Source organism: Desmodus rotundus, chromosome 6 (genome assembly GCF_022682495.2).
Source record: "Desmodus rotundus isolate HL8 chromosome 6, HLdesRot8A.1, whole genome shotgun sequence".
Classification (NCBI taxonomy): domain Eukaryota; kingdom Metazoa; phylum Chordata; class Mammalia; order Chiroptera; family Phyllostomidae; genus Desmodus; species Desmodus rotundus.
Genome location: NC_071392.1, coordinates 117,143,892 through 117,166,629, shown reverse-complemented (window position 1 = coordinate 117,166,629; position 22,738 = coordinate 117,143,892). Strand labels below are relative to the sequence as shown.

Here is a 22,738-nt window from a genome sequence, read left to right as displayed (position 1 = left end):
ATCCGAGGACATTTTTTCCATTGCTTTTGGAGAGAGAGGAAGGGAGGGAGAGAAACATCAATGTGAGAGAGAAACATCAATTCGTTACCTCCCATATACGCCCAGACTGGGGATCAAACCTGCAACCTAGGTATGTGCCCTCATTGGGACTGAACCCGCAACCCTTTGGTTATAGGGGGATGCTCCAACCAACTGAGCCACACTGGCCAGGGCTCTATTTCTGGTTCTTAACACTGAATCAGGTTGTGGGCTTTCTACCCAGGGGGATCCAGCTCAACGCTGGTTAATAAAGAACTCAGTTTCAGAGCTACTGAGTTAGCAGTGCCTGAAAGAAATCCAAGAGGAGCTCTTCAATGAGTCCAGAGCTGGGGAGAGTCCTGCGTTAGAGATGTCAATCTGTGAGTGCTTGGCTTACAAGTAACTGAAATCAGAAGCTGGCACAAGATGACTGCAGTCTGAGATGTGTGAGGAGAGAGAGTGTGCTGCGTGAGAAGACAGAGTAGGAGGGGAGAAGGGCACAGAGAAGGAGTGGGCACTACTCCAGGATGCCAAGAAAAAATTGGTGGTTAAGAAGGAGAGTGTTTTGACTGGTTTCATTTCAGCAGCCTTCTCATTCAAGATTACAAAGATGCCCACCATTACGCTCTTTCTACTTCACATTCTTCTTGGGGTTCCAGCCCAAATAATTTAGGAAAAAAACAGGAAAAGGAGCGGGAGTGCTACTATTTACAAATAATGTGATTGTCTACTTAGAAAGTCCAAACCAGTCTATGGAACAATGAATAAAAGAGCTGAGTTGGGTGAGCAACAGAAATCAATATATTTTCTACACTAATTATCTATATACTATAGAAAAAAAAATCAGAAACATAACTTTAATGAGATCCTAATCATGACAACAATAAAACTACAATACACCCCAAAATAAACATAATAAAAATTCTTACAAAGGCAAATCAAAGTTAACTCTAAGATATTGAAGACATGGAATAAGTATTCCAAAATGATCTATAAATGTACAAGAATTCCAGTAAAAATCAGCACCAGTGTTTTGGGGGAAGGGAAGCACAAACTGATTCTATAATTCATCCCAGAAAAATTTCATCTGACAGAGAAAATACTGGAAGATATTTAAGAACATTTGAAAATATGAGAACATATGCATATCACATATCAAGTATACTATATGAGTATAAAACTAAAGTTAATTATAACTGTTGTTTTGGCACAGGAATAAGCAAACAGATCAATGGAAGAGAACAGAATCCAGAAAAAGTCCTGGGAATGAGCATGTAATAAAGAAGGCACTTCAAATAGGTGCAAACTGATACCTGACATGAAACATTAGCCCATATGGGAAGAATCACACTACACAGTATTCCATTACTTAATCACTAAAAATTTTTCCAGACAAAATTCCAAAATTTATTTTTTAATTGTATTTTATTTTTTATGCTATTATTGTTGTCCCAATTATTCCTCCTTTACCCTCCTCCACCCAGCACCCCCCACTCCCTCAGGCAATCCCCCCACCATTGTTCATGGCCATGGGTCATGCATAGGTTCTTTGATTACTCCATTTCCTATACTGTACTTTACATCCCCCTGGCTATTCTGTAACTACCTATTTGTACTTCTTAATCCCCTCTCCTCTTCACCCATTCCCCCCCACCCCTTTCTAGTCCGGCAACCATCAAAACGCTCTTCTTATCCGCAATTCTATCTCCATTCTTGTTTGCTTAGTTTGTTTTTTAGATTCAATAGTTGATAGATACGTATTTATTGCCATTTAATTGTTCATATTTTTGATCTTTTTCTTAAACAAGTCCCTTTAACATTTCATGTAATAATGGTTTGGTGTTGAGGAACTCCTTTAGTTTTTTTTCTTGTTTGGACTTCTTTTCTTTATCTGCCCTTCCATTCTTTTTTTTTTTTTTTTTTTTAAGATTTTATTTACTTATTTTTAGAGAGAGGGGAAGGGAGGGAGAAAGAGAGGGAGAGAAATATCAATGTGTGGTTGCCTCTCATGTGGCCCCCACTGGGGACCTGGCCCACAACCCAGTCATGTGTTCTGACTGGGAATCGACCCTGCGACCCTTTGGTTGGCAACCCACGCTCAATCCACTGAGCCACACCAACCAGGGCTGCCCTTCCATTCTAAAGATAGCTTTGCTGGGTCGAGCAATCATGGCTATATGTCCCTGCTTCTCATGATTTTGAATATTTCTTGCCAATCCCCTCTAGCCTGCAAAGTTTCTTTTGAGAAATCAGCTGACAGTCTTATGGGAACTCCCCTATTGGTAACTTCTTTTCTCTTGCTGCTTTTAAGATTCTCTCTATATCTTTAACCTCTGGCATTTAAACTATGATGTGTCTTGCAGTGGGCCTCTTTGCATCCATCTTGTTTGGGACTCTGTGCTTCCTGGACTTGCATGTCTATTTCCTTCACTAAATTAGGGAAATTTTCTTTCATTATTTTTTCAAATAGATTTCTATTTTCTTGCTCTTTCTCTTCTCCTTCTGGCACCCCTATGATGTGAATGTTGGACCTCTTAAAGTTGATCCAGAGGCTGCTCATACCATCCTCATTTTTTTGGATTCTTTTTTCTTTTTGTTGTTCTGATTGGTTGTTTTTTCTTCCTTATGTTCCATATCCTTGATTTGATTATTGGCTTCTTCGACTCTACTGTTTTTCCCCTGTAAATTGTTCTTTATTTCAATTAGTGTATCCTCCATTTCTGACGGAGCTTTTTATGCTGTTGAGGTCTCCAAGTTCCTTCAGCATCCTTATAACCAGTGTTTTGAACTCTGCATCTGATAAATTGCTTATCTCCATTTTATTTAGCTGTTTTTCTGGAGTTTTGATCTGTTCTTTCATTTGGACCATGTTTCTTTGTCTCCTCATTTTGGCAGCCTCTCTGTGTTTATTTCTATGTATTAGGTAGAGCTGCTGACTCCCTGTCTTGGTATCGTGGCCTAATGTAGTAGGTGTCCTGTAGGGTCCAGTGGCTCAGCCTCCTCTATCACCAAAGCTGGAACCTTGAGGTGTGCCCCTTGTGTAGGCTGAATACGCCCTCCTCTTGTAGTTGAGGCTTGATTGCTGTTGGAAGGTCAATTGGAAGGATTTACCCAGGCCAGTCAGCGGCAGGTACTGACTGTGCCCACTGACCACCAACCTCTGCATCCGTGGAGGACCAGCTAGCTGTGCAGGGTCAGGGTGGTGGTGTTCCAATGTGGTCTGTAGCTGTCCACTGGGTGTGCAGGCTCTGGGGTTTCTGGGTGGTGTAAGCCAAGGCCAACTCCACTTGTGTTCTGCCCAGAGCCACCCTGCTCGAGCTATAAAGCAATCTGAGATGGCTGCTACTTGTGCTGGGCTTGGAGATTCCCAGGGGAAGCCAAACTGTGAATCTAGCCTAGCTGCTGCTAATGCTGCGCCAGGGCCATTTAGCAAGAAGTACCAGCTAGGGGCTTACTAAGGCCAGCTGTTGCTTGTTTGATCGAATTTAGGAAGTTGTGAAGCATGAGCCAAGACATTTATATGGAAAAGTCACGATTAACAGTTTGGGTTCGCCCATAGGATGGGTGGGATGGAGTCTCAGGGGATCTCTAGGGCAGGGAAAACAGTGTTTGCCAGGTTGATGGAGTCTCAGATACAGCACCCACCTGCTGACTCTGTGGCTCTGTGGGGGTGGGGGGCTCAACCAAGGGACAATGGCCTCTGCCCACCTTTCTGTCTGGGAGAAAGCTGTCCCCTAGCTCTCACCTTGAAGCCAGATACTTCATTTCCTCCCTGTATGCCACTGGTGCCTTCCAAGCTGCTACCCTCGTGGTGGAACCTAGAGGGAGTGAGTCTGAGTAAGTCCGTGTGTGGGTTCTTTAAAGGGAACTGCTTGGGACTGCAGAAGTTTCTTCCACTGATTCAATACCTACTGGTTTTCGCAGCCAGAAGTTATGGGGACTTATCTTCCTGGCACTGGAACCATGGGCTGGGACTGGGACTCCTTGCTCCCGAGTTATCCTTCCCAAATTTTTACCCACCACACGTGGATGTGGGACCAGCCCATTTTTGCATCTGTGCCCCTCCTACCAGTCTGGATGGATCTGGTTTCTTTAACTCCATAGCTGTCAGACTTCCATTCAACTCAATTTCCGATGGTTCTGAGTGATGGGTGTTCTATATTTTAGTTGTAATTTTGATGTGGTTGTGCAAGGTGAGCTGTGTTTACCTATGCCGCCATCTTGACTGGAAGTTATCAAAATTTAAATGTTAAAAAATAAAGACCATATCAGAAAAAATCTCGGATATTTTAACAATTTCAAAGCACAATTTCTAGCACGATATAAAACCCAGAAGTCACAATGAAAAAGGCCAACAAATAAAAATTAAGAACTTCTGTGTCTATCTACATAAAAAGAGGTAAAAACAACACATTTTTATATTTGCTTTTGTTTGAAAACAAACTTTGTTAAGATTTATAAGACTCTAGTAATGGTGGTTACTTACAGATGAGGGGTGGAATCAGTTGAATAAGGGCAGGAATAGTGTGAGACTTTGAGTTTTTAAACAACATTAAGTTATTTGTTAAAATAATTAACATTTTAAAAATTCGGCAAAAAATAAAGCAGGAAGGCGAACTATGAAGAGGGAAAAATGTTTGTGACACATGTGAAAAAGAGATACTTTTCTTAAAAATACAAAACTATTTTTTAAAAAGTGAAACTGGAAGATAGTCAAGGGCCTTATCATACTACTTTATGTGAAAATATTTTTAAAACTAAATACTAAAATCTTGAAAAAATACAATTTAGTATTTTTAGAATGTGAACTACACAAAAGTCTTTCAGAGCAAGACAGGCAACCCAGAAGTTATCAAGGAAAAGTCGGAGAGATTTTACGACATGAAATAGCTGTTCCACTTGTAAATGTGTACAGCCTCTGACTGAGCAGTTTCCTTCTGAGAGCCTAACTTAGAAAACTACTTGCACAAGTGCACAAAGGTATGAATCCACGGCGGCACTGTTTAAAATAGTTTTTTAAAGATTTTATTTATTTATTTTTGGAGAGAGCGGGAGGGAGAAGGAGAGGGAGAAGAACATCAATGTGTGGTTGCCTCTCAAGCGCCCCCCACTGGGGACACAGCCTGCAACTTAAGCTCGTGCCCTGACCAGGAATTGAATCGTTGACCCTCTGGTTTGCAGGCTGGCATTCAATCCACTGAGCCACACCAGCCTGGAAAAACTTTAAAAATCCTGGAAAACTTTAAAAATGCCCATCAAAATAGGACTGGTTAAATAAAGTAGGGTATGCCCATTCTGCACAATACTATGCGGCCATCAATGAGGTTACCCTGTGTACACTGACATGAGTGACCTCTAAGACATATTATTAAATAAAAAATGTAAGCCCCAGCTCAGTATGAACCATGTGAACTTATTTATGTAATTTAAAAAACTGAGCATATATTTTTGACAAACATATTTACAATCACATGAATATGTATAAATGCATAGAAAACCGCTTAGAGGTCTTCACGTTAAGCCAAACAGTAGTACCTTTGGGGGGTGGGTAAGTGAGGGAAGGAGGTAGGGGGACTTTCAATTTGTAGGCTATATACTTTTGCAATATTTGATTTTTAAAATACTGTATATACATTTCTTTTGACACTGTTACTAAAATCATGGATGAAAATCTGATGGCAAAATAGAGATTCACACACACCTAGAATGCCAGTTATCAATTCATTGACACTCAGTTCCAAATTCATGTTTCAATACGTGTTGTGTTAGAGGGACAGCACTCTTTTAAACATTTTTCCTTCACAGTGAGTGTGATGTTAAGCTTTATCAGAAGAGGGCGCTAGAGGGATGCTGCATGAGAAAGGGGCTCTCCTACTGCTTCCAACAGGGCTTAGCCAGCAGCCAGGGCATGAGGATATTGGGTGGTTATCTGTCCCAGCCATGCAGCATCCTAGAAGGCTTGCCCAGACTGGTGATCACCTTCCCACGGCTCCCTGGACAGACACCACATTCCTGGGCTCCTGTCCACACCAGGCTGTACTTACTCTGCATGCCAAGCTACCTGGCTACTGGCTGCCCTGCCTGCCCACTTGAGTTTCCACAGACCCCTCTGCACACACATGCTCCCAGCCACTGGTTGTGGCTCACCTTATGGATACTTCGTGCTCCAGGCTGCCTGCTTGAACCACCTGCCCCACTCACCTTGCACGCCCACAGCCCTGACCGCCAGTTGCAGCTCACCTGTGCCCATCTACTCCTGAACCCAAGAAATTGCTTCTTGCTTTCCCAGGAACTATGGACAAGCTATGGCTGGCAAACCAGTGAACTTCTCTGCCATCTAGTGGGCTGCACTGTGAAGAAGGGCAAAAGTAGGTTTACAGTTGTGACTATGCAAAACAGCATCATTCTTATATTTTTATTGAGATCACATGTTATTTTCCATACAAACAACTGTAAACCTATTTTTACCCCATCCTGTATTTTTCCAATGAGGTCTGAACCCTGGCCTGAGGAAGGCCCCCCCCCCTTCCTGAATGTCATTCCTTGAGCAACACCCCCAGCCCAAACTACAATGTTTTCTTATATCTTATAGTTATTCTTTTATTACAGTTTAAGAATTCTTTATATTTATTAAGCTTTCCCAGTTTAAGTCCCCTAAGTGGACACAGACTGATACTGCCTTGGCTCTGAGAAGGGTCCCAGGAGAGAGACCCATAAAGATGGAATTTGAGGGTTAGTTTGGTCACGTGCTTAAAGCTTGGGTGCCGTGCTGAGCCCCCTGAGCATGTGGAATGGGTGTTGGTATCTCGCTGCATGCAGTGACGTCACGGTTAATCAAGTCTGCAGTTTTCTGTGGTGCAATGCCAAGTCCAGCATGTGCTTTGGGAGTGACTTCTGTGCTTGACTGTATGGCAGCAATAATGATTGTAAGGGCTGAGATGTGCATGGATTATTTTGAGTGCACTTGAACATTTACAAAGAGAAGATGACAAGCTTGGGTCCATTAACTTTCAGCTCAAGTCATGGTCTGAGAAGCGGAAAGTGACTTATAACAGCCTTAAAAGAATCTTGTGTTTATTGCAGCCACACAGCTGCTCCTGTCAAAAATCAAAAACAAAATTCAATTATGTGGGTTGTTAAATTACAACAGTTGAATTAACCAACATGCCATTTCTCACGTGAAACTTGGGGCACTGGTCAGGAAAGGAAGGAATCCCAAAAGTTGGAAGAAAGGTATTGGGTTAGACCCAGATGACAGCCCTGAACCCCTAACGCATTCTGAGCCTTCCTTACCAGAGTGGCTTGTATTCCTTTATCTGAGACTTAAATGTTCCTCTGCCTGAAAACCCTGTGATGACCTCAGTTGGAGCAGACGTCTAAGGAGCCCCCCTCCCCAAGGCTGACTAAGCTAACAGCACTGCTGAGCGAATATTCTGTCCATGGCACAGACTGACACGTGGCTCCTATATGGCACCATCCCCAGATGAACCAGCCTGCAGGTTTACACTGGACATCTCCCATCACGGAGGGGGGAAAGATTCGTCCTCACTGGACTACAGACACAATCTGGATGTGGATTTGTCTTCCTTATCTGTAATGCCTTTTAAATTTTATTTTTATTATTATTTTTTAAATATGTATTGATTTCAGAGAGAGAGACATCAATGTGAGAAACATTGTTGCCTCCCATACACACCCTGACCAGGGACTGAACCTACAACCTAGGTATGTGCCCTGATTGGGAATCGAACCCACGACCGTTTGATGTACGGGATGATGCTCTAACTGAGCCACGCTGGCCAGGGCACTTACCTGTAATGCTTTTGCCAGCACTCACCATCTGTGGATTTATAGACTGCCCTTTCTAATGGTGTAACATTCTGCAAAGCACTGCATCTAGTCAAGGACCTCATTTCACAAAAAAAGAAAGTGCAGCAGTGGGCTCAGGTCCATGGAACCAATTAGCCTTACCACGAACCCCACCACCCAGAAGCGGCTGGCCAAAATGCACTGACAGCTTAGCTACAGCACCAGTTAGAGGCCGTATCCTAAAAGGATGGGGCTCTATCTTACAGGATGTAGCTTATGCTTTGCATCAGAGGCTGTTATATGGTGTTGTCTCCTCCACAGTCAGAATACACAGGACCCGGAATCAAGGGGTGGAAGTGAGAGTGGCTCTTCTCATTATTACACCTTAATGACTCTTACAAAAACGTTGCTTTCAGTTCCAGTAACTTTGAGATCTATTGGTTTAGAGAACTTAGTCTCTACAGGGAGAATGTTTCCACCAGGGGACACAACAATGGACTCACTGAATTGGAAGACAGAGCCACCTGCCATTTTGGGTGCCTAATGTCACCGAACCAACAGGCATAAGAAAATGGGGTTAACTTTCTGGCTGAAGTGATTATCCTGGATTACCAAGGGGAAATCGAGTTGCTGCTATACAATGGAAGCAAGGAGGACTGTCTCTGACAAGGTGGGGGGGGGGCAGTCCTCTGGGGCACCTCTTGGTACTTCCACACCTAACTGTAAAGGTTAATGAAAAGCCTTAGCAACCAAAAAAAAAGCAGAATGGCTGAGGAATGAAGGTTTGGGCCACTCTGTTCTGTGAAGAATCCAGGGCAGCGGAGGTTCTGGCTGAAGGCAAGGGAAATATAGGATGGGCAGTTGCAGGAAGCCATAGATATCAACTATGATCTCATGACTGATTACAGAAATGAAGAGTACGGTCACTTTGCATATTTTCTTCATGTTTGTTACATGCATGTGTTTATATGTATACACTAACCATTAACTTCCCCTTTCCATTTTTATTTATACACAAATAATTGGAGGTTAAAGTTAATTTTTAGGTGACATGATGAATATTCAGAGGGACTGGAAGAGAAATTAATACTGATGGATATACTGACTGTTAAGACTATATGTCTTCTCATTTTGGGAAAGATTATTTACTTGTAAGAAGGAGGGAGTTCAAAAGTATGTAGAGGGAGCATACAACAGCTAAGTAGCCAAAGGGTAGACTGTGCCGACTTTCAATTATTATTTGTCAACTCCAAGTTCACCCTTCAGTGAGTGCTCCGCAGTGAGCTAGATGTTAATCTTTCTCAGTAGAGGGCACTGCGGGAGGAGGGGCTCTCTGGCTGTTGCCAGCCGCAGCCAGGTCCCTCAGCAGTGTGGGTATCAGGACCCCTGGTGGTGCCCTGTCACAAATGCGCGCCCGGATCATGCAATCCCTGATGGCCTCACGGCCTTGGCCTAGCCTGGCGTCCAGCTTCCTGTGGCTCTCTCCACACAGACACTGCATGCCCCAGGTATCCAGTGTCTGTGTGGAGAGAGCCACAGGAAGCTGGAAGCCCATGAACCTGGCCACCAGCTGTGATTCACCCGTACCCCATCTGTGCCTAGGAGGGCTGCCTCCTGCTTGCCCAGTGACTGTGGAACCTGTTCTGGCCCAGGCAAACCAGCAAACTTCTCTACCATCCAGTGGGCTGCAATTACACCTTTTTCATCAAGGGTGGATCACCAGCTCGGGGATGGCACCGCCCCTTCTAAGTCTGTCCTTTTTCCTCAGCCCTAGGGGAGGACAGTTTTATTTTATCTTATAGTTACTTTGTTATCATAGTTTCAGAGTTCTTTATATGAAACTTCACCTGTTTAGTCACTACATGGTCTCTGTCTCCTGATGAGACTCATACTGATGTAACCAGTGTAGCATCCCACAGACCACTTGCCTATTAGAAAGGGGGAAATATGACTTCACAATGGAGGATGTGGCCATTACCACCCTAACCCCCTTGTTAACGTCAGCTTCCCTCAGGGCGGACAACCCAGCGTAATGCTGACTCCAGCTGTGATACAGCACAATCACCACGTGTTGAGATGTAACACACAGTTTCTGGAAATACAAGCTATGACAGAGAAAAAAAGCTGCAAAAGGAAGCAATAGGACAAACCCAAAAAGTGACCTGGCCTCTTAAACAAGTCGATGTCATGAGAACAAAAGGTAGGGGTGGAGTGGGGATAACAATGGGCAAATTTACAGGGGACTTGATTAAGAGAGGTAAGCAAATGAGTAATTCTTATCTGGGTCTCGATTTGAGCAAATGTGTTATAAAAAGCCATTCTGAAGACAACTGGTAAAGTCTGACATTATGATATCAAGTTGTTAATTTTGTTGAGTATGAAATAGTGTTGTGGTTTCATTGGAAACTATTACCTTTTAACGGAAAGTAATGCACACTGAAGTTATGTCTGTCATTTACTTTAAAAATACAGCATTTGATTAAAGATATGTCCGGGTTTGTTTTTTAAGGATTTTACTCATTTGTTTTTAGAGAGAGGGGAAGGGAGGGAGAAAACACCGATGTAAGAGAGCATTATTGATGGGATGCCTCTCACATACGCCCCAACCAGGACCAGCCTGCAACCCAGGCAGGTGCTCTGACCGGGACTGGGGACCCTTTGCCCTGAGGGATGACACCCACCCAACTGAGCCGCGCCAGTCAGGGCTGGGTTTGTTTTTGAATAGTCCCAGAAAAGTGTGTGTGCACTGGAGAGGGGTAGGTGAAAAGAAAACGGCAAACCGTTGACACTTGTTGACGCTGGGTAATGAGCGCTTGGATTACCATTAAAGTGTGTTCACTATATTTGTATTTGCACTGCTCCTTCATGAGTGTTTTTACACTTCCAAAATAGTTGAAGCCAGTATTACTACGTAACAATTTTTAAGGCTAAATGATAGCGACGGGTGTTCATTCTACTATCCTGTTTTGTTGTACATTGGAAACTTCTCAGAATAAAAGGTTAATTACAATTTCCAAGAAAGGAGGGGGGTTCATCTCTACGCAGTGCTCCAGGGAGTCAAGTTCAGGTGAGGCCTGAGCTGCGTCCGCTGCAGTGACAGGACGTCACTGAGAAGAGGGTGGTCGCACCAGAGTGGGGAGTCACTGGGAAGAAAGAAAAAGGGAGCAAGGTGGATGGATGGCAGTTGCAGACCTTTGGGATGGGGAAGAAAAAGATGGAGCAAGGAGGAGTTTATCGTTTGAAGAGGGAAGCTTATTTTTTGTGAGGATGGGGAGATTTGAGTATATTTGAAATCTGGTAGGGAGCACTTGGGGGTAGGGATGGTGGAAAACATCATAGAGCAGTGGTCCTCGAACTTCCCTGCTGCAAAGAAACGTCTGGGTGCTTGTTAAAGTACCGGTCAAATTCCCTGGACCAACCCCAGAGACAACACAGTAGGTTGTGCCTGGGAAGCTGCGTGTAGCCAGCTTCTCAGGTGATTCTGATGCACAGGGCCCTGGGCCACAGCAGGAGAAGCACTGGCTGAGGAAGGGGGTGGGTGGATGGAGCATGGTTTCTCAGAGGGCAGGCAATCACGTGCTCATTTCTTCAGCGGGGTGGGAGAGACAGCAGGCAGGTTCGGCGAGGGGAAGCCTGGGTCCTTCTATGCCATGGCTTCTCTGGGAAGCATGAGGTGAAGTCAGCTGTTGAAAGGAGGAACCGAGGAGTCTCCAATTTTCAGTATTTCCAGAATGTTTTAATTGTTGACAGTGAAATGTGTCTTTGTGTAACCTTCTAAAAGGAAAAGCAGAGCCCTCATGGTGAGTGTAGGCTCACCCCACATAACAGGACTGTGAGGGCCCAGCTGAGGGGGATGGCCATGGACTTGTAGTAGACCCAACCTGCCTGTGTCTGACCCTCACGGCCGTACTCAGCAGCCTGTGTACACGCACAGAGATGGGGAGTGGTGGATGTGTTGGGAAGTGGTTCTGTGCCAGTCAGGTGCAACCAAAGGGCAAAGGAAGAAGGTTGTCAGGGAAAAGGCAAGAAACTGAAGTGACTGACCATGGCTGTATGTCCACCCAGCTGGGCAGGGAGGGGCACATTTACAGGAAGAAGTTTTGCACGTGGACACAGAGAGAACAGAGGACTCCAGGAGTGAGGATCCCAGGGAGGTTGAAGGACAGGTGTATTAGAAAGTATCAGAGTGTCAGTGAGGACAGGAGCTTGTGGCCAGAGAGGGGCCTGTCTGAATTCAGTGTCCGAAGTGGAGCAGCTCAGGATGAGCACCGGGGCAGAGCTGGGGGGGCTCAGATGGATATCACGGAACCATGAAGCCAGGAGGTCAGTTAAGTTACCCTGGAAGGTGGCAAGAACTGAGATGCTTGGGAGGCTGTGGGCCAGAGTCTCCAATCAATCAGTCAGTGAGGGATGCAGTCCAGGAGGTTGGCAGCGACACAGACTAGCGTGGGAAGGAGACAGAGCCCCTGCAGGGGGTACAGGGGTAAGGGTCAGGGCGTGAAGAGTATCAAAGTACGGACCACGTCCCCAAGCCTGCGAGGCAAAGAAGGTTTCTCAGGGACAGTGAGGTGACTCAACCTATGCCTCGAGAGTGGCATGGGGTATGAATGGGCAGAGTGAAGGGCAGTGGGTAGTGTGGGCTTTCAGAAAAGCCTAGGGGAAGACTTCGTGAGGACAGGCCACACCTTCAATGGGAAAGGCTGGTTATATCTTTCTCCTCTAGTTGCAGGTGCCAGAAGTGGAAATCCCCTCAGTGGCAGTAAATGGGCCCTGGATTCTAATGCCAGGAAATCGCCGGCTCTGGCAGCCTCAATCCCAGCCCCTCCCCCTCCAGGAAACTGAATTCTTGTGGCAGTGCGGCTGACCTGCTGGGAAAGCGTGGCTCACCACGGTGTGAGAGGAGTCCTTGTGTGAAAACAGATGACCCGCAGCCTGCTGAGGCCGGGCTTACAGGCCACGGGGGGCAAAGAAGCACATCACATGTAGCCTTGGGGAGTGACCTAGTAATTCCAAAGTACCCAGGCCCTAAACAGAACCCATCGCCACCCCTGAAGCCCCTTGGCTCCAGTCCTTGTGCACTGCTGCCGGAAATGTGAAAAGGGTCAGTTACCATGGACAACAGGAAGACGATTCCTCAAAATATTAAACACAGAATTGCCAGGATCCAGCTACTCCATTTCTGGGTGTATATCCAATAGAACTGAAGGCAGGGTCTCAAAGAGGTATTTGAATGCCACTGTTCACAGCAACATGGTTCACAACCACTGTGAGGTAAAAGTAACTCAAGGGCCCGCTAATGGAGGAATAGAGAAGAAAATGAGATATATGCATGCAATGGAATAGTATTCAGCCCTAACAAGGAAGGTAATTCTGATGCGTTCTACAGCATGGATGACCCTTGAGGACAACAGGATGCTAAGTGAAATAAGCCAGTCACAAAAAAGCAAATACAGCATGGTCCCACTTATATGACCTAACTAGAGAAGTCAAATTCACGGAAACAGAAAACAGCATATCGGTGGTGGCTCGGGCTGGGGCCGGGCGGAGCGGAGGAGTGAGGAATTACTATTCCATGGGTATAAAGCTCCAGGTTTACAAAACGAAAAAATTCTGCATAGTGGTTGCGCAGCAATGTGAAAATACCTAACGCTACTGAATTGTACGCTTACTCATTCAGAAGGAATAAGATAGTACATTTTATATTACATGTATTTAACTACAACTTTTAAATTGTTCATCTTTGTATGTGTAAAAAAAAAAAACCCTAAACAAACAAACTCCAGAAAGCCTACTACAATAGTCTACTTCTAAGAAGAGTTTCAGAAATACACGGGGGTGGGCAAACGTAGGTTTACAGTTGTTCGTTTGGAAAAATATATACGAGAGTAAACTGTGCTGCAGTACTCACAACTGTAAACCTGCTTTTGCCCACCCCTGTACAATGTACCTTCAGCTTCCCTTCTTTGGTCATAAAGTATGTTTCTAAAGTACCTGAGACAACAAGTTCAAAATCAAGCTTACCTTCTTCCCCACCGGACTCATTCTTGTTTTCTTATTATCTTAAAAGCCAAAAACCCAAGTCATCCTCCACTCTAGGCGCAACCGATCACAATCTCCTTCAGTTTTATCTCCTAAATATCTTTCGGATGGGATCTTTTCTCTACCTCCACCACTACCGCCCTACTGCTCACCACCATCAGCTTCTCCCTGGTCTATTCCACCAGCCTCCTCTGTCTCCCTTCTTGCCTGCCCTTTCCAACTGTCCCCCCACTGCCTCCAGAAGGGAGGTAAACACACACCCACACACCTACAAATCCAATCACATCAATCCTTTCACTAAGATTTCCTTTAAGCTTCCCACTGTTCTTCAAATAAAGGTGGCCTATAAGGCCCTGCAGGTTGTGACCCCTTAGAGAAAAGGGCCAACCTCATCTCTTGTCTGCACCCACTCCTCATCCCTGCCTGTATTACTCCAGCCACACTGGGCTGTTTTTTTTTTTTTTTAATGATATTTTTAGGAAGAGGAGAAGGGAGGGAAAAAGACAGGAAGAGAAACATCAATGGGTGATTGCCTCTTGTGTGCCCCCAACTAGGGACCTGGCCCACAATCCAGGCATGTACCCTGACTGGGAATCGAACCAGTGACCCTTTGGTTCTCAGGCCGGCATTCAATCCACTGAGCCACACCAGCCAGGGCCACATCGGCTCTCTTTTTTCAGGTCATTGAGAGTGCCCCAGTCTCTCCTGCCTCAGGACCTTTGTTTATGCTCTTCTCCATCCCACTCCCTGCACCTATATTCTTTACCTCCAACTTACCAGTTTGTTATATGCTTAGGACTCTGTACCTCTCCTTCACAGTGATTATGGTCAAACAAATACTGAGTCATTAGCGTTTATCAACAGTCTCCTCTGCTGGCTGTTAAGTTCTATGAGGGCAGACAGGGTCCACGTCTTATTGGTTGATAAACGCTCAGCCTGGCAAAAAGTTGAGCAAAATCAATTAACCGGATTTAGCCAAAATTGGGTTTTTAGAATTAAAATGGCTAAAATTCTGAAGCCCCCCAGGAATTAGTCACCATTCCCTCTCCTTGCCTTCCCAAATGAGTTTTCCAAAACACTACCTCCAATGAAAAAAATTCTCTTACAGATAGGACTCAAAATGCACTGTCTGCTACCTGCTGACCATTCACTCGCTTTACTCGAACATATATGAAGTCCTGGCACGAGGTTATGCACAAATACAAATAACAATGAGTAACTGCACTTAAAACATTTCTACTCTGGTGGTGAAGCTAGAACACGCTGTTTTATTTTCCTCTAAACAAACAACCCCATGCATTAGCACAGATTCTAGTCTAAGGCCGGGTTCCAATCCGTACTTCGCTTCTGACTAACTGCAACCTGGTCACCTAGCCTCTTCCTGCCTCAGCTTCCTCATCGGTAAGGTGGGTTTAATAATGATGCCTCCTTCATGGGGTTGTGAGACTTAAGTTACCACAGATAAAGTATTTAGCAAAGTGTACAGTACACAGAAAGGCACAATGGCTATTAGCAAAAATAATATACGCTCCACGGCAAGGCTCAGACTTCTACTCCCTTACGGCAGTACCGTACAAATAGATAAACGTAGCCTAGCCACGCAAGCCGTGTCTATGGCATGCCCTCAACACTTACACTCACTTATAACTCTACCGGTGTATCAACAAAGCTAAGACTTGATATCATAGACAGGAGTTCTGCAGTAATGAGGTCATCTTTTTTAGAACTCCCCTATTTAACAAGCCTGTGTAGGCAACCTGTATTTTCTTTTCTTTGAAAGATTTTATTTATTTATTTAGAGAGAGGGGGAGGGAGGGAGAAAGAGAGGGAGAGACACATCAGTGTGTGATTGCTTGTCATACGCCCCCTACTGGAGACCTGGTGGGCAACCCAGGCACGTGCCCTGACTGGGAATGGAATCAGCCACTCCCTTGCCTCGCAGGTCGGCACTCAATCCACTGAGCCACACCAGCCAGGCAACATGTATTTTCAAAAGTAATAGAAGTCAATATTTTCCAAAGTGTATGCTGTGTTGTAAACACTAAATCACATGCCAACTGACATCCCTTCTCCACAAAACAGTTAATAGCACTATTATTTCCTACTGACTTCACTAATTTTAACTACACTTCTGCATTTTTTTCCATTTTGTAGAGACATATTTATGAGATGAGAATTAGAAATAAACAACCCATGTAATAGAGCTATAAAAATTGCCACAAGGCATTTGCCCCTCTTAAGGGCTGACATTTTTTTAAATGAAAAACTACACAGAAGTTTTAATGCATGAATAGCAATAGTATACAGTTTCACTAGCACAAACTGCTGTCTTCTATTGAAATAAGACCCCAAGGGAGTGTCTTTGTGATCTTTAGTTGCAATTAATAGTGTTTTTTAAAAAAAAACTTTATTGAGCAACTACATAGCAGGCACTATTCCAAATATGCATTGGAGATAAAGAGATGCAAGAAATATGCTCTCAGCCCTTAAGAAACTTGGTTTAGCAGAAGAAACCAATATTGCCCTACTGTGCCATACATAACAGGCCCTGGCACTGGGGCCAAAGGAAAGTCAGCTGTCTGGGCTGGGTTAAATCAAGGAAGATTTCAGAAAAGACCCTTGAACTTAGTCCTGAAGGATGAGCAAGAATTCCCCACAGAGGTAGATAAAGAAGGAAATGGCAGTGCCCACAGAAGGAACTGCAGGCTGCTGCACAGGGAGCCGTGAAACATCGTGGTAGACTGAGCTCCTGTTCTGCGCAACCGAACACACAACTTGGATACGAGAGGAGCAAGTAAAGTTGGAGAAATTAACAGGAGCCGATTTACAGATCTAACAAGAGTAGTTTGCACCAGGGTAATTTTGTAATCAGTTTACACTTTAGAAAGATTAGTAGTTTAGGATTCTACGACTCCCACGACAGGGAGGCCTGCCCCTGGATTCCCCGACGACTCGCCCCTTTCCCCCAGCCTCGGTCAACACTGCTACTCCACCCGCCGGGCGATCCTGTCCTCCACCCTCGGGGCGCCCCTGTAGTCTGACTTCAGCAGCACCTCCCGGCAAGAGACTGGGCACTCGCTGTCACCAGTGGGTGGCCTCATTCAACGTGATCTGAGCATCCTTCCGGAGGCTGACAGACCTAGGCTTCCGCGTTGGGCTCTGCCACTACTTGTGTGACCACCAGGCTTGCCTCAGTTTCCTTCTCTGGACTAGAGAAAGTGCCCGCTCGCTAGCCACAGGCAGCTGCTGTATGTTAAGTGGCAGACAACGGGGGAAAGCTGGCGAGGGGCGGACCCCAGAGCCCGGAGCGACAGGGTCGCGCGCTGCCGGCTCCACCCCGAGACTCCAGCCGGCGAGCAAGCCGGGTAAGCCAGGCCGTAGGCGGGAGGGCGGGGCGCCTCACCGGTAAAAGGCAGATTCCCCGAGCGGGTTCCAGTTCGCCGTGTAGCAGTCCATGGCTGGTGCCGGGGGCTTCTGGGCAGCGCTGAAGGGACACCCGCCTAGCGCGGGCTCCAGGCCGGCACTTCCGCTTCCGCCCGCCTCGATCACGTGGCGAGGCCTCCGATACAGCCCTCAGCACTGTGGGCAGCTGCACTGGGCCGACGCCACTCCCCCGCCCACACCCAGGCCTTGTGCCCGCCTGGGTGGCCCCGGCCCTAGCTCCTGCCGCGACTGGGCAGCCGGCCTTGCGTCCTTCCTGTCCCCTCTGGCGTTAAGGGTAGCCCAGGGCGGGACATGGATGAGCGGAAGTGGGATCCGTGAGCGACGTCGCCCCGGGCGCAGAGGCCCGAGGAGCCGTCGGGGCTACCGCGATGCGCTCGTGGAGAACGCGGGGCGCCGGGCTGCGCACCGACATCTAACCGGGTCGCACGGGCTCGGCGGGGCGGGAACTGTCCAGCACCGATCGATCTCCTGGGGCATGAGAACATGAGACCAGGCTCGGAGGTCACTGCAGGCGAGGCGCGCAGTACGCGCGCTTGCCTTGTCCGGGGGTGAATTGCTTGGAGCCCCGGGATTTGGTAATTGGCGCGAGCGGGCGCGCACGCATGCGCGAGGCGGTGGCAGGCACGTGGCGAGGCGCTGTGCGGAACCGCGCGGGAAGCGCCTCAGTGCCCCAGTGACCGGCGTGCCTGGCTATCCCCCACCTTTGGTGCTGGATGTGACTGAGGCCTGCGCCACCATGGGTCCCACACTGCCGCCGCCAGCGTCTGGTCCCTGTAATCCTGAACAGGCCAGGAGGGGCCGGCACAGGTCTCATTTATCTTGGGGCCGACCTTCCCTGAGTCCCCACCCTCGCGCGGCTTAGTGGCCTCTTCCTGCAGCCCGTTGTCAGCGGCGGCATGGTCTTCTGTCCGGAGAACGAGGAGCCACGCCGCCCGCTGCGAAGCGCCATGGTCCACTTCCAGGCCTCAGAAGTCCAACAGCTGCTACACAACAAGTTCGTGGTCATCTTGGGGGACTCAAGTGAGTGCTCCTCTAGGATCACACTTCCCAACCCGGCAACTGCAGCCCGTTTTCTAAGTCTGTACCCTTTGTCTCCATTTCTAACCTGCTCCCTGACCCCTGGCCTGTTGCAGTCCATTAGGTTTTCTCGTTTTATTTCCCCATGCACCTTCCACAGGTGTCCCGACAGATACAGCCTGTGAAGCTTTTCATCCGTTCTGGCTTAGCATTTTTCCTCCCTGACATCCCCTATAACTTCTCTTATGGGAGCAGTGGATTGTGGTGTTTGTCTCCCACGTGACTTGGCTGATTTCTGCTAGGTGATCTTGGGGCGCTGTATACTAAGTTGGGGGTGGTTCACAGCTAGAAGGATCAGAGACAGTGCCAAGACTTTTGAACCTCACCTTTCCTCTTGCCTCAAAATCAACACTGCATAGAGGTGGTGTTGGACAATCCCAGCCCAGGGAAGATGGGGAGCCTGGACTTGGGAGAAGCTGGGATGGGGTGAAGCCTGCCTTCGCCCCGCAATTTGTCTCCCTGCAGTCCAGCGAGCTGTGTACAAGGACCTGGTGCTCCTGCTCCAGAAAGACTCACTGCTCACAGCCGCCCAGCTGAAAGCCAAGGTGAGGGAAGGTTGGTAGCCATGCCAATGGTGGGTGGGCACAGACCCTAGCCTGGCAGGGTCTTCCTCCCTGGCATGGGTCTGACCAGCTGGCGGGGGGTGGGGCAGGGGGAGCTGAGCTTTGAACAGGACCAGCTGGTGGCTGGGGGTCAGCTGGGCGAGCTGCACAACGGGACACAGTACCGAGAGGTCCGCCAGTTCTGCTCGGGCTCTGGCCACCACCTTGTGCGCTTCTACTTCCTCACCCGAGTTTACTCCGAGTACCTCGAGGGCGTCCTGGAGGAGCTGACATATGGGCCTGCCCCGGACCTGGTGATCATCAACTCCTGCCTCTGGGATCTCTCCAGGTTGAGGCGAGGGGAGAGGGAAATACTGGTTGGGGGTGGAGGTATGGCTCAGAGGCCATCTACCCCTGTGCTGTTGCCCACCTTACGTGCTGCCCAATAGGTATGGCCGGTGCTCAATGGAGAGCTACCGAGAGAACCTGGAGCGGGTATTTGTACGCATGGATCAGGTTTTGCCAGACTCCTGCCTGCTGGTGTGGAACATGGCGATGCCCCTGGGGGAGCGTGTCACTGGGGGTTTCCTTCTGCCTGAGGCAAGTTACCCAGCATATCAGGATGGGGGAGGGGACAGTTGATTGGTAAATGGAGGACCCTTTCTCCCCACCCTGCTTCATTCTGTGGCTCTTAGATGCCGCACTTTCTCTCAGCTCCAGCCATTGGCAGCCTCTCTGCGGCGGGATGTGGTTGAAGGGAACTTCTACAGTGCCACACTGGCTGGGGATCACTGCTTCGATGTCCTGGACCTCCACTTTCATTTCCGGCATGCAGTACGGCACCGTCACCGGGACGGTGTCCACTGGGACCAGCATGCCCACCGCCACCTCTCACACTTGCTTCTGACCCATGTGGCTGATGCCTGGGGCGTGGAGCTGCCCAAGCGTAACCATGCCCCTGGTGAGCCCTATCAGTAATGGGGAGGGTAGTGATGCAGAGAGGGCCTTCAGAGCACAGGGCTCACACACGTTAACAGGACGGAGGTGCTCCAGGGGAATAGAGGCCCTTTGAAGGATTGCTGTGGACCCTGAGTGCTCCTTCCTCATCCCCTGGGGGGAGGGTGAGATCACAGGAGCAACACTGCAGCCCAGGTTCTGGTTCTGTATGGTCTAGCCATGTGGTGACCTCTGTGCACACAAGCAAGCTTATGCATGCACTGAGTACATAAATCAGCATGTCAAAAGATCCCTACCCTATAGATGAACAGGAAAGGGTGTACTTGTAGCTAGATATGAAAGTGGGGGGTGGAAAGACAGAGAGGGGGGAAGGGCTGTCCAGGAGGTGTGGCGGAAGCACAGAAGCCCCTCTGCGGGTGCTGTCAGCCTCTCAGTTCCTGTCTGCTCACAGAGTGGGCATTATGGCTGATTGTTTCCACGTCTGCTTGTCCGGATCATGTCCTCAAAAGGAAAACTTCCTGCCTCCCTTGTTGACAACTCACCCCTTCTGGCCCCAGTGGCTAGCACAATCGCTGTGTACACAGTACCCTCAGGGTAGTGTTTGGTGAGTTGGAGACACGAGTCATGTTAGAAGCACTGGAGGGGATGGTAGCACAGAGAGGCCAGGAGTATCAAAGAGGCAGACTTCTGGTAGCCAGGAGTTAGAGTATCAGGGAGGTAAATTTGGACTTTGATTGTGTAATGGTCCAATTTCCTTGTTTGTTTTAGAAGAGAGAACTGATCCCCAGCAAAGGAGGGATGCTCTAAAGTTGTAAGGCCAGATTATGGTGCTCCAGGTCTTCTGAACTCAGTTTGGAGCTACAGAAAGAGGGATGTCAGAAGGCAGAGTTGGGTGGGAAGCCGAGCTGGTGAGTTTGGTCAGGGCAGTGCTATTTGAGGTACCGTGGAATGCTGGAGTAGATTTGGAGTCGGCGGTGTCTGCAGAGAGATGGCAGCTGAGGACATGAGTGTGAACCGTGATGGAGACAGCAGAGCAGCGGCCATGTTTTGGAGCTGGAAGGGAGGAGGGACTAATGGAGAAAACAAAAGGAAGTGGGAGCAGAGGGACTTCCAGGGAGGACGGGGATATTGGCCATGTCATGTGACTGTCAGGAAGCAAAGAATTTGTTAAATTTGCCAGGAAGTGGCTACACTGAGTGGGAAAAATGTGAAAGGATTGGAGCAGGCTCAAAAGAGGCAGTGATCAGTCGGTGAGGGAATGGAAATTGGGCACCATAGTCTTTGTGGACGTTTAAAAGGGGCAGGGGACTACTAGGAGAAGGGAGGGGCAGGATCTCTATATTTTTAGGAAAGACAACTTAAACTTATTACTTGGGCTGCAGGGACTTGCTCAGAGAGGGAAAAGCTAAAGATACAGGAGCTGGACAAGCAAAGGGAGAAGACTTTACAGCAGGGCATCAAACTCGTTTTCACGGGGGGCCACATCAGCCTCGCGGTTGCCTTCAAAGGACCGAATGTAATTTCAGCTCCTTAACAATTAAGAAGTAGTTGCATGTATACAGTCCTAAAATTATTTCGGCCCTTTGAAGGCAACCGCGAGGCTGATGTGGCCCCCTGTGAAAACGAGTTTGACTCCCCTGCTAGAGAGAAGCCTAGGGTCAGAACCAAGGTAGATCCACTGACTTTTGAGAAAAGTAAGGAGCAGGAACATACCTGGGGCTTGGCCCGAAGTGAGAGGGAATAAGGAACACTGGGTAGAAAGCAGAGGGTGCTCCCACTTACAGGAGGGAGTAGAGGGTTAGAAGTGTGAGGGCCCGAGCCCAGGGCAGCCTGGCCTGCCTAATAGAGTCATCCCATTCCTAGACCCGTGGACTGAGGACTGGCCAGAGCCGGATCATCTGTTCCAGGGGAGCCAGGCGCAGCCCCCAGACTTCGGGGAGCAGCTGGCCTTGCCCCCACCCTTGCCCCCTCCCATGCCTTTTCTCTACCCCCTTCCCCAGCCCTCCCTGCCTCCCCTGTTTCCATCCCTGCCCCAGGATGCCCCTTTTTTCCCATGCCAGCCCCTCCCACCCCATGAATTCTTCAATTGTAATACAACGGAAGACTTCTCAGTGCAACCCCACTTAGGTAGGTGCCTCTGCAGCTTCATGTTACACCTTTCCCAGCTTCCCCCTGATCCTCCCCCGGCCTAGCCTCCTGTGCCCAGGCAGGCTGAGAGCAGCTGGACCACCCTTAGGCCCCCCACCCAGGGCTGGGTTCAGTCACATCTGAGTCTGAAACAGCATCTGTAGACTCATTAATCAGCTCATTGTCACAGTTCCACAGGTAGGGAAGTAGTGTTGCCGTTTTGCAGATGGGAAAACTGAAGCCCAAAGAAATCCTGAAGGACCAGAGTGGCCTAAAGGCAGAGCTGGGCTGACCCTGGCTGGAAGCCCACTCTGATAAATGACTGGTTCTTTTGTAGGATGTGGCCCTGTAGTGAACTTTGTGCCTGGCCCCCTGCCACCTCCAGTCCCTGGGCCTGTCCTCCATGGTCAGCACCGGGGCCCAGTGGTCCACCGCGGGATGCCACGCTGTGTTCCCAACAGCCCCTACGATGTGCCAAGGATGGGGGGACCCTGCAGGCAGCGGGTCAGACACTCAGACAGACTGATCCACACGTACAAACTGGACAGACGGCCTCCTGCCCATTCGGGGACATGGCCTGGTTAGACTGGGTCTTGGGCTGGGGCTGGATGTGCCAATGGCCCTGCAGGGCCTGCTTGCCACCCCAGGTGCTGGGCCAGGATGTCTGCTGCACTCGGCACTGTTCTGTTCCACTGCTGTGACCAATAAAGGCATGGAAGAAGAGA

General features: G+C 48.2%; 2 protein-coding genes across 4 annotated transcripts in view; one reads left to right on the top strand and one right to left on the bottom strand.

The window, feature by feature from the left end:
* VPS16 (VPS16 core subunit of CORVET and HOPS complexes) overlaps nt 1-17,465 on the bottom strand; it is a 24,491-nt gene extending 7,026 nt beyond the window's left edge. Inside the window, exons 1-2 of one of the 2 annotated variants that reach the window (XM_053926657.2) lie at nt 17,270-17,465; nt 3,764-3,836 (exon numbers count right to left, since the gene is read on the bottom strand). In XM_053926657.2, the coding sequence (XP_053782632.1) occupies nt 3,764-3,783 (20 nt within the window). In that variant the 5' untranslated portion in view covers nt 3,784-3,836; nt 17,270-17,465. The remainder of the gene's footprint in view (nt 1-3,763; nt 3,837-17,269) is intronic. The other variant, XM_024559575.4, reaches the window with a different exon arrangement.
* On the top strand, nt 16,999-22,738 carry PCED1A (PC-esterase domain containing 1A). 2 transcript variants are annotated; one of them, XM_045194673.2, is made up of 8 exons: nt 16,999-17,231; nt 18,189-18,330; nt 18,853-18,932; nt 19,040-19,278; nt 19,379-19,529; nt 19,644-19,890; nt 21,750-22,013; nt 22,351-22,738. In XM_045194673.2, the coding sequence occupies exons 2-8, from the start codon at nt 18,207-18,209 to the stop codon at nt 22,596-22,598; spliced, it is 1,353 nt and encodes a 450-aa protein (XP_045050608.2). In that variant the 5' UTR covers nt 16,999-17,231; nt 18,189-18,206; the 3' UTR covers nt 22,599-22,738. The 2 variants fall into 2 exon arrangements, with proteins under 2 accessions (XP_045050608.2, XP_045050609.1); XM_045194674.2 differs by lacking the exons at nt 16,999-17,231; nt 21,750-22,013 and having other exon boundaries at nt 17,436-18,330.

Bases quoted from the DNA above. Each gene is read 5' to 3' on its own strand.
- PCED1A (XM_045194673.2), top strand. From the start codon at position 18,207: ATGGTCTTCTGTCCGGAGAACGAGGAGCCACGCCGCCCGCTGCGAAGC. The intron at 18,331-18,852 runs GTGAGTGCTCCT...GTCTCCCTGCAG, and splicing joins GGTCATCTTGGGGGACTCAA to TCCAGCGAGCTGTGTACAAG. The intron at 18,933-19,039 runs GTGAGGGAAGGT...GGGGTGGGGCAG, and splicing joins CCGCCCAGCTGAAAGCCAAG to GGGGAGCTGAGCTTTGAACA.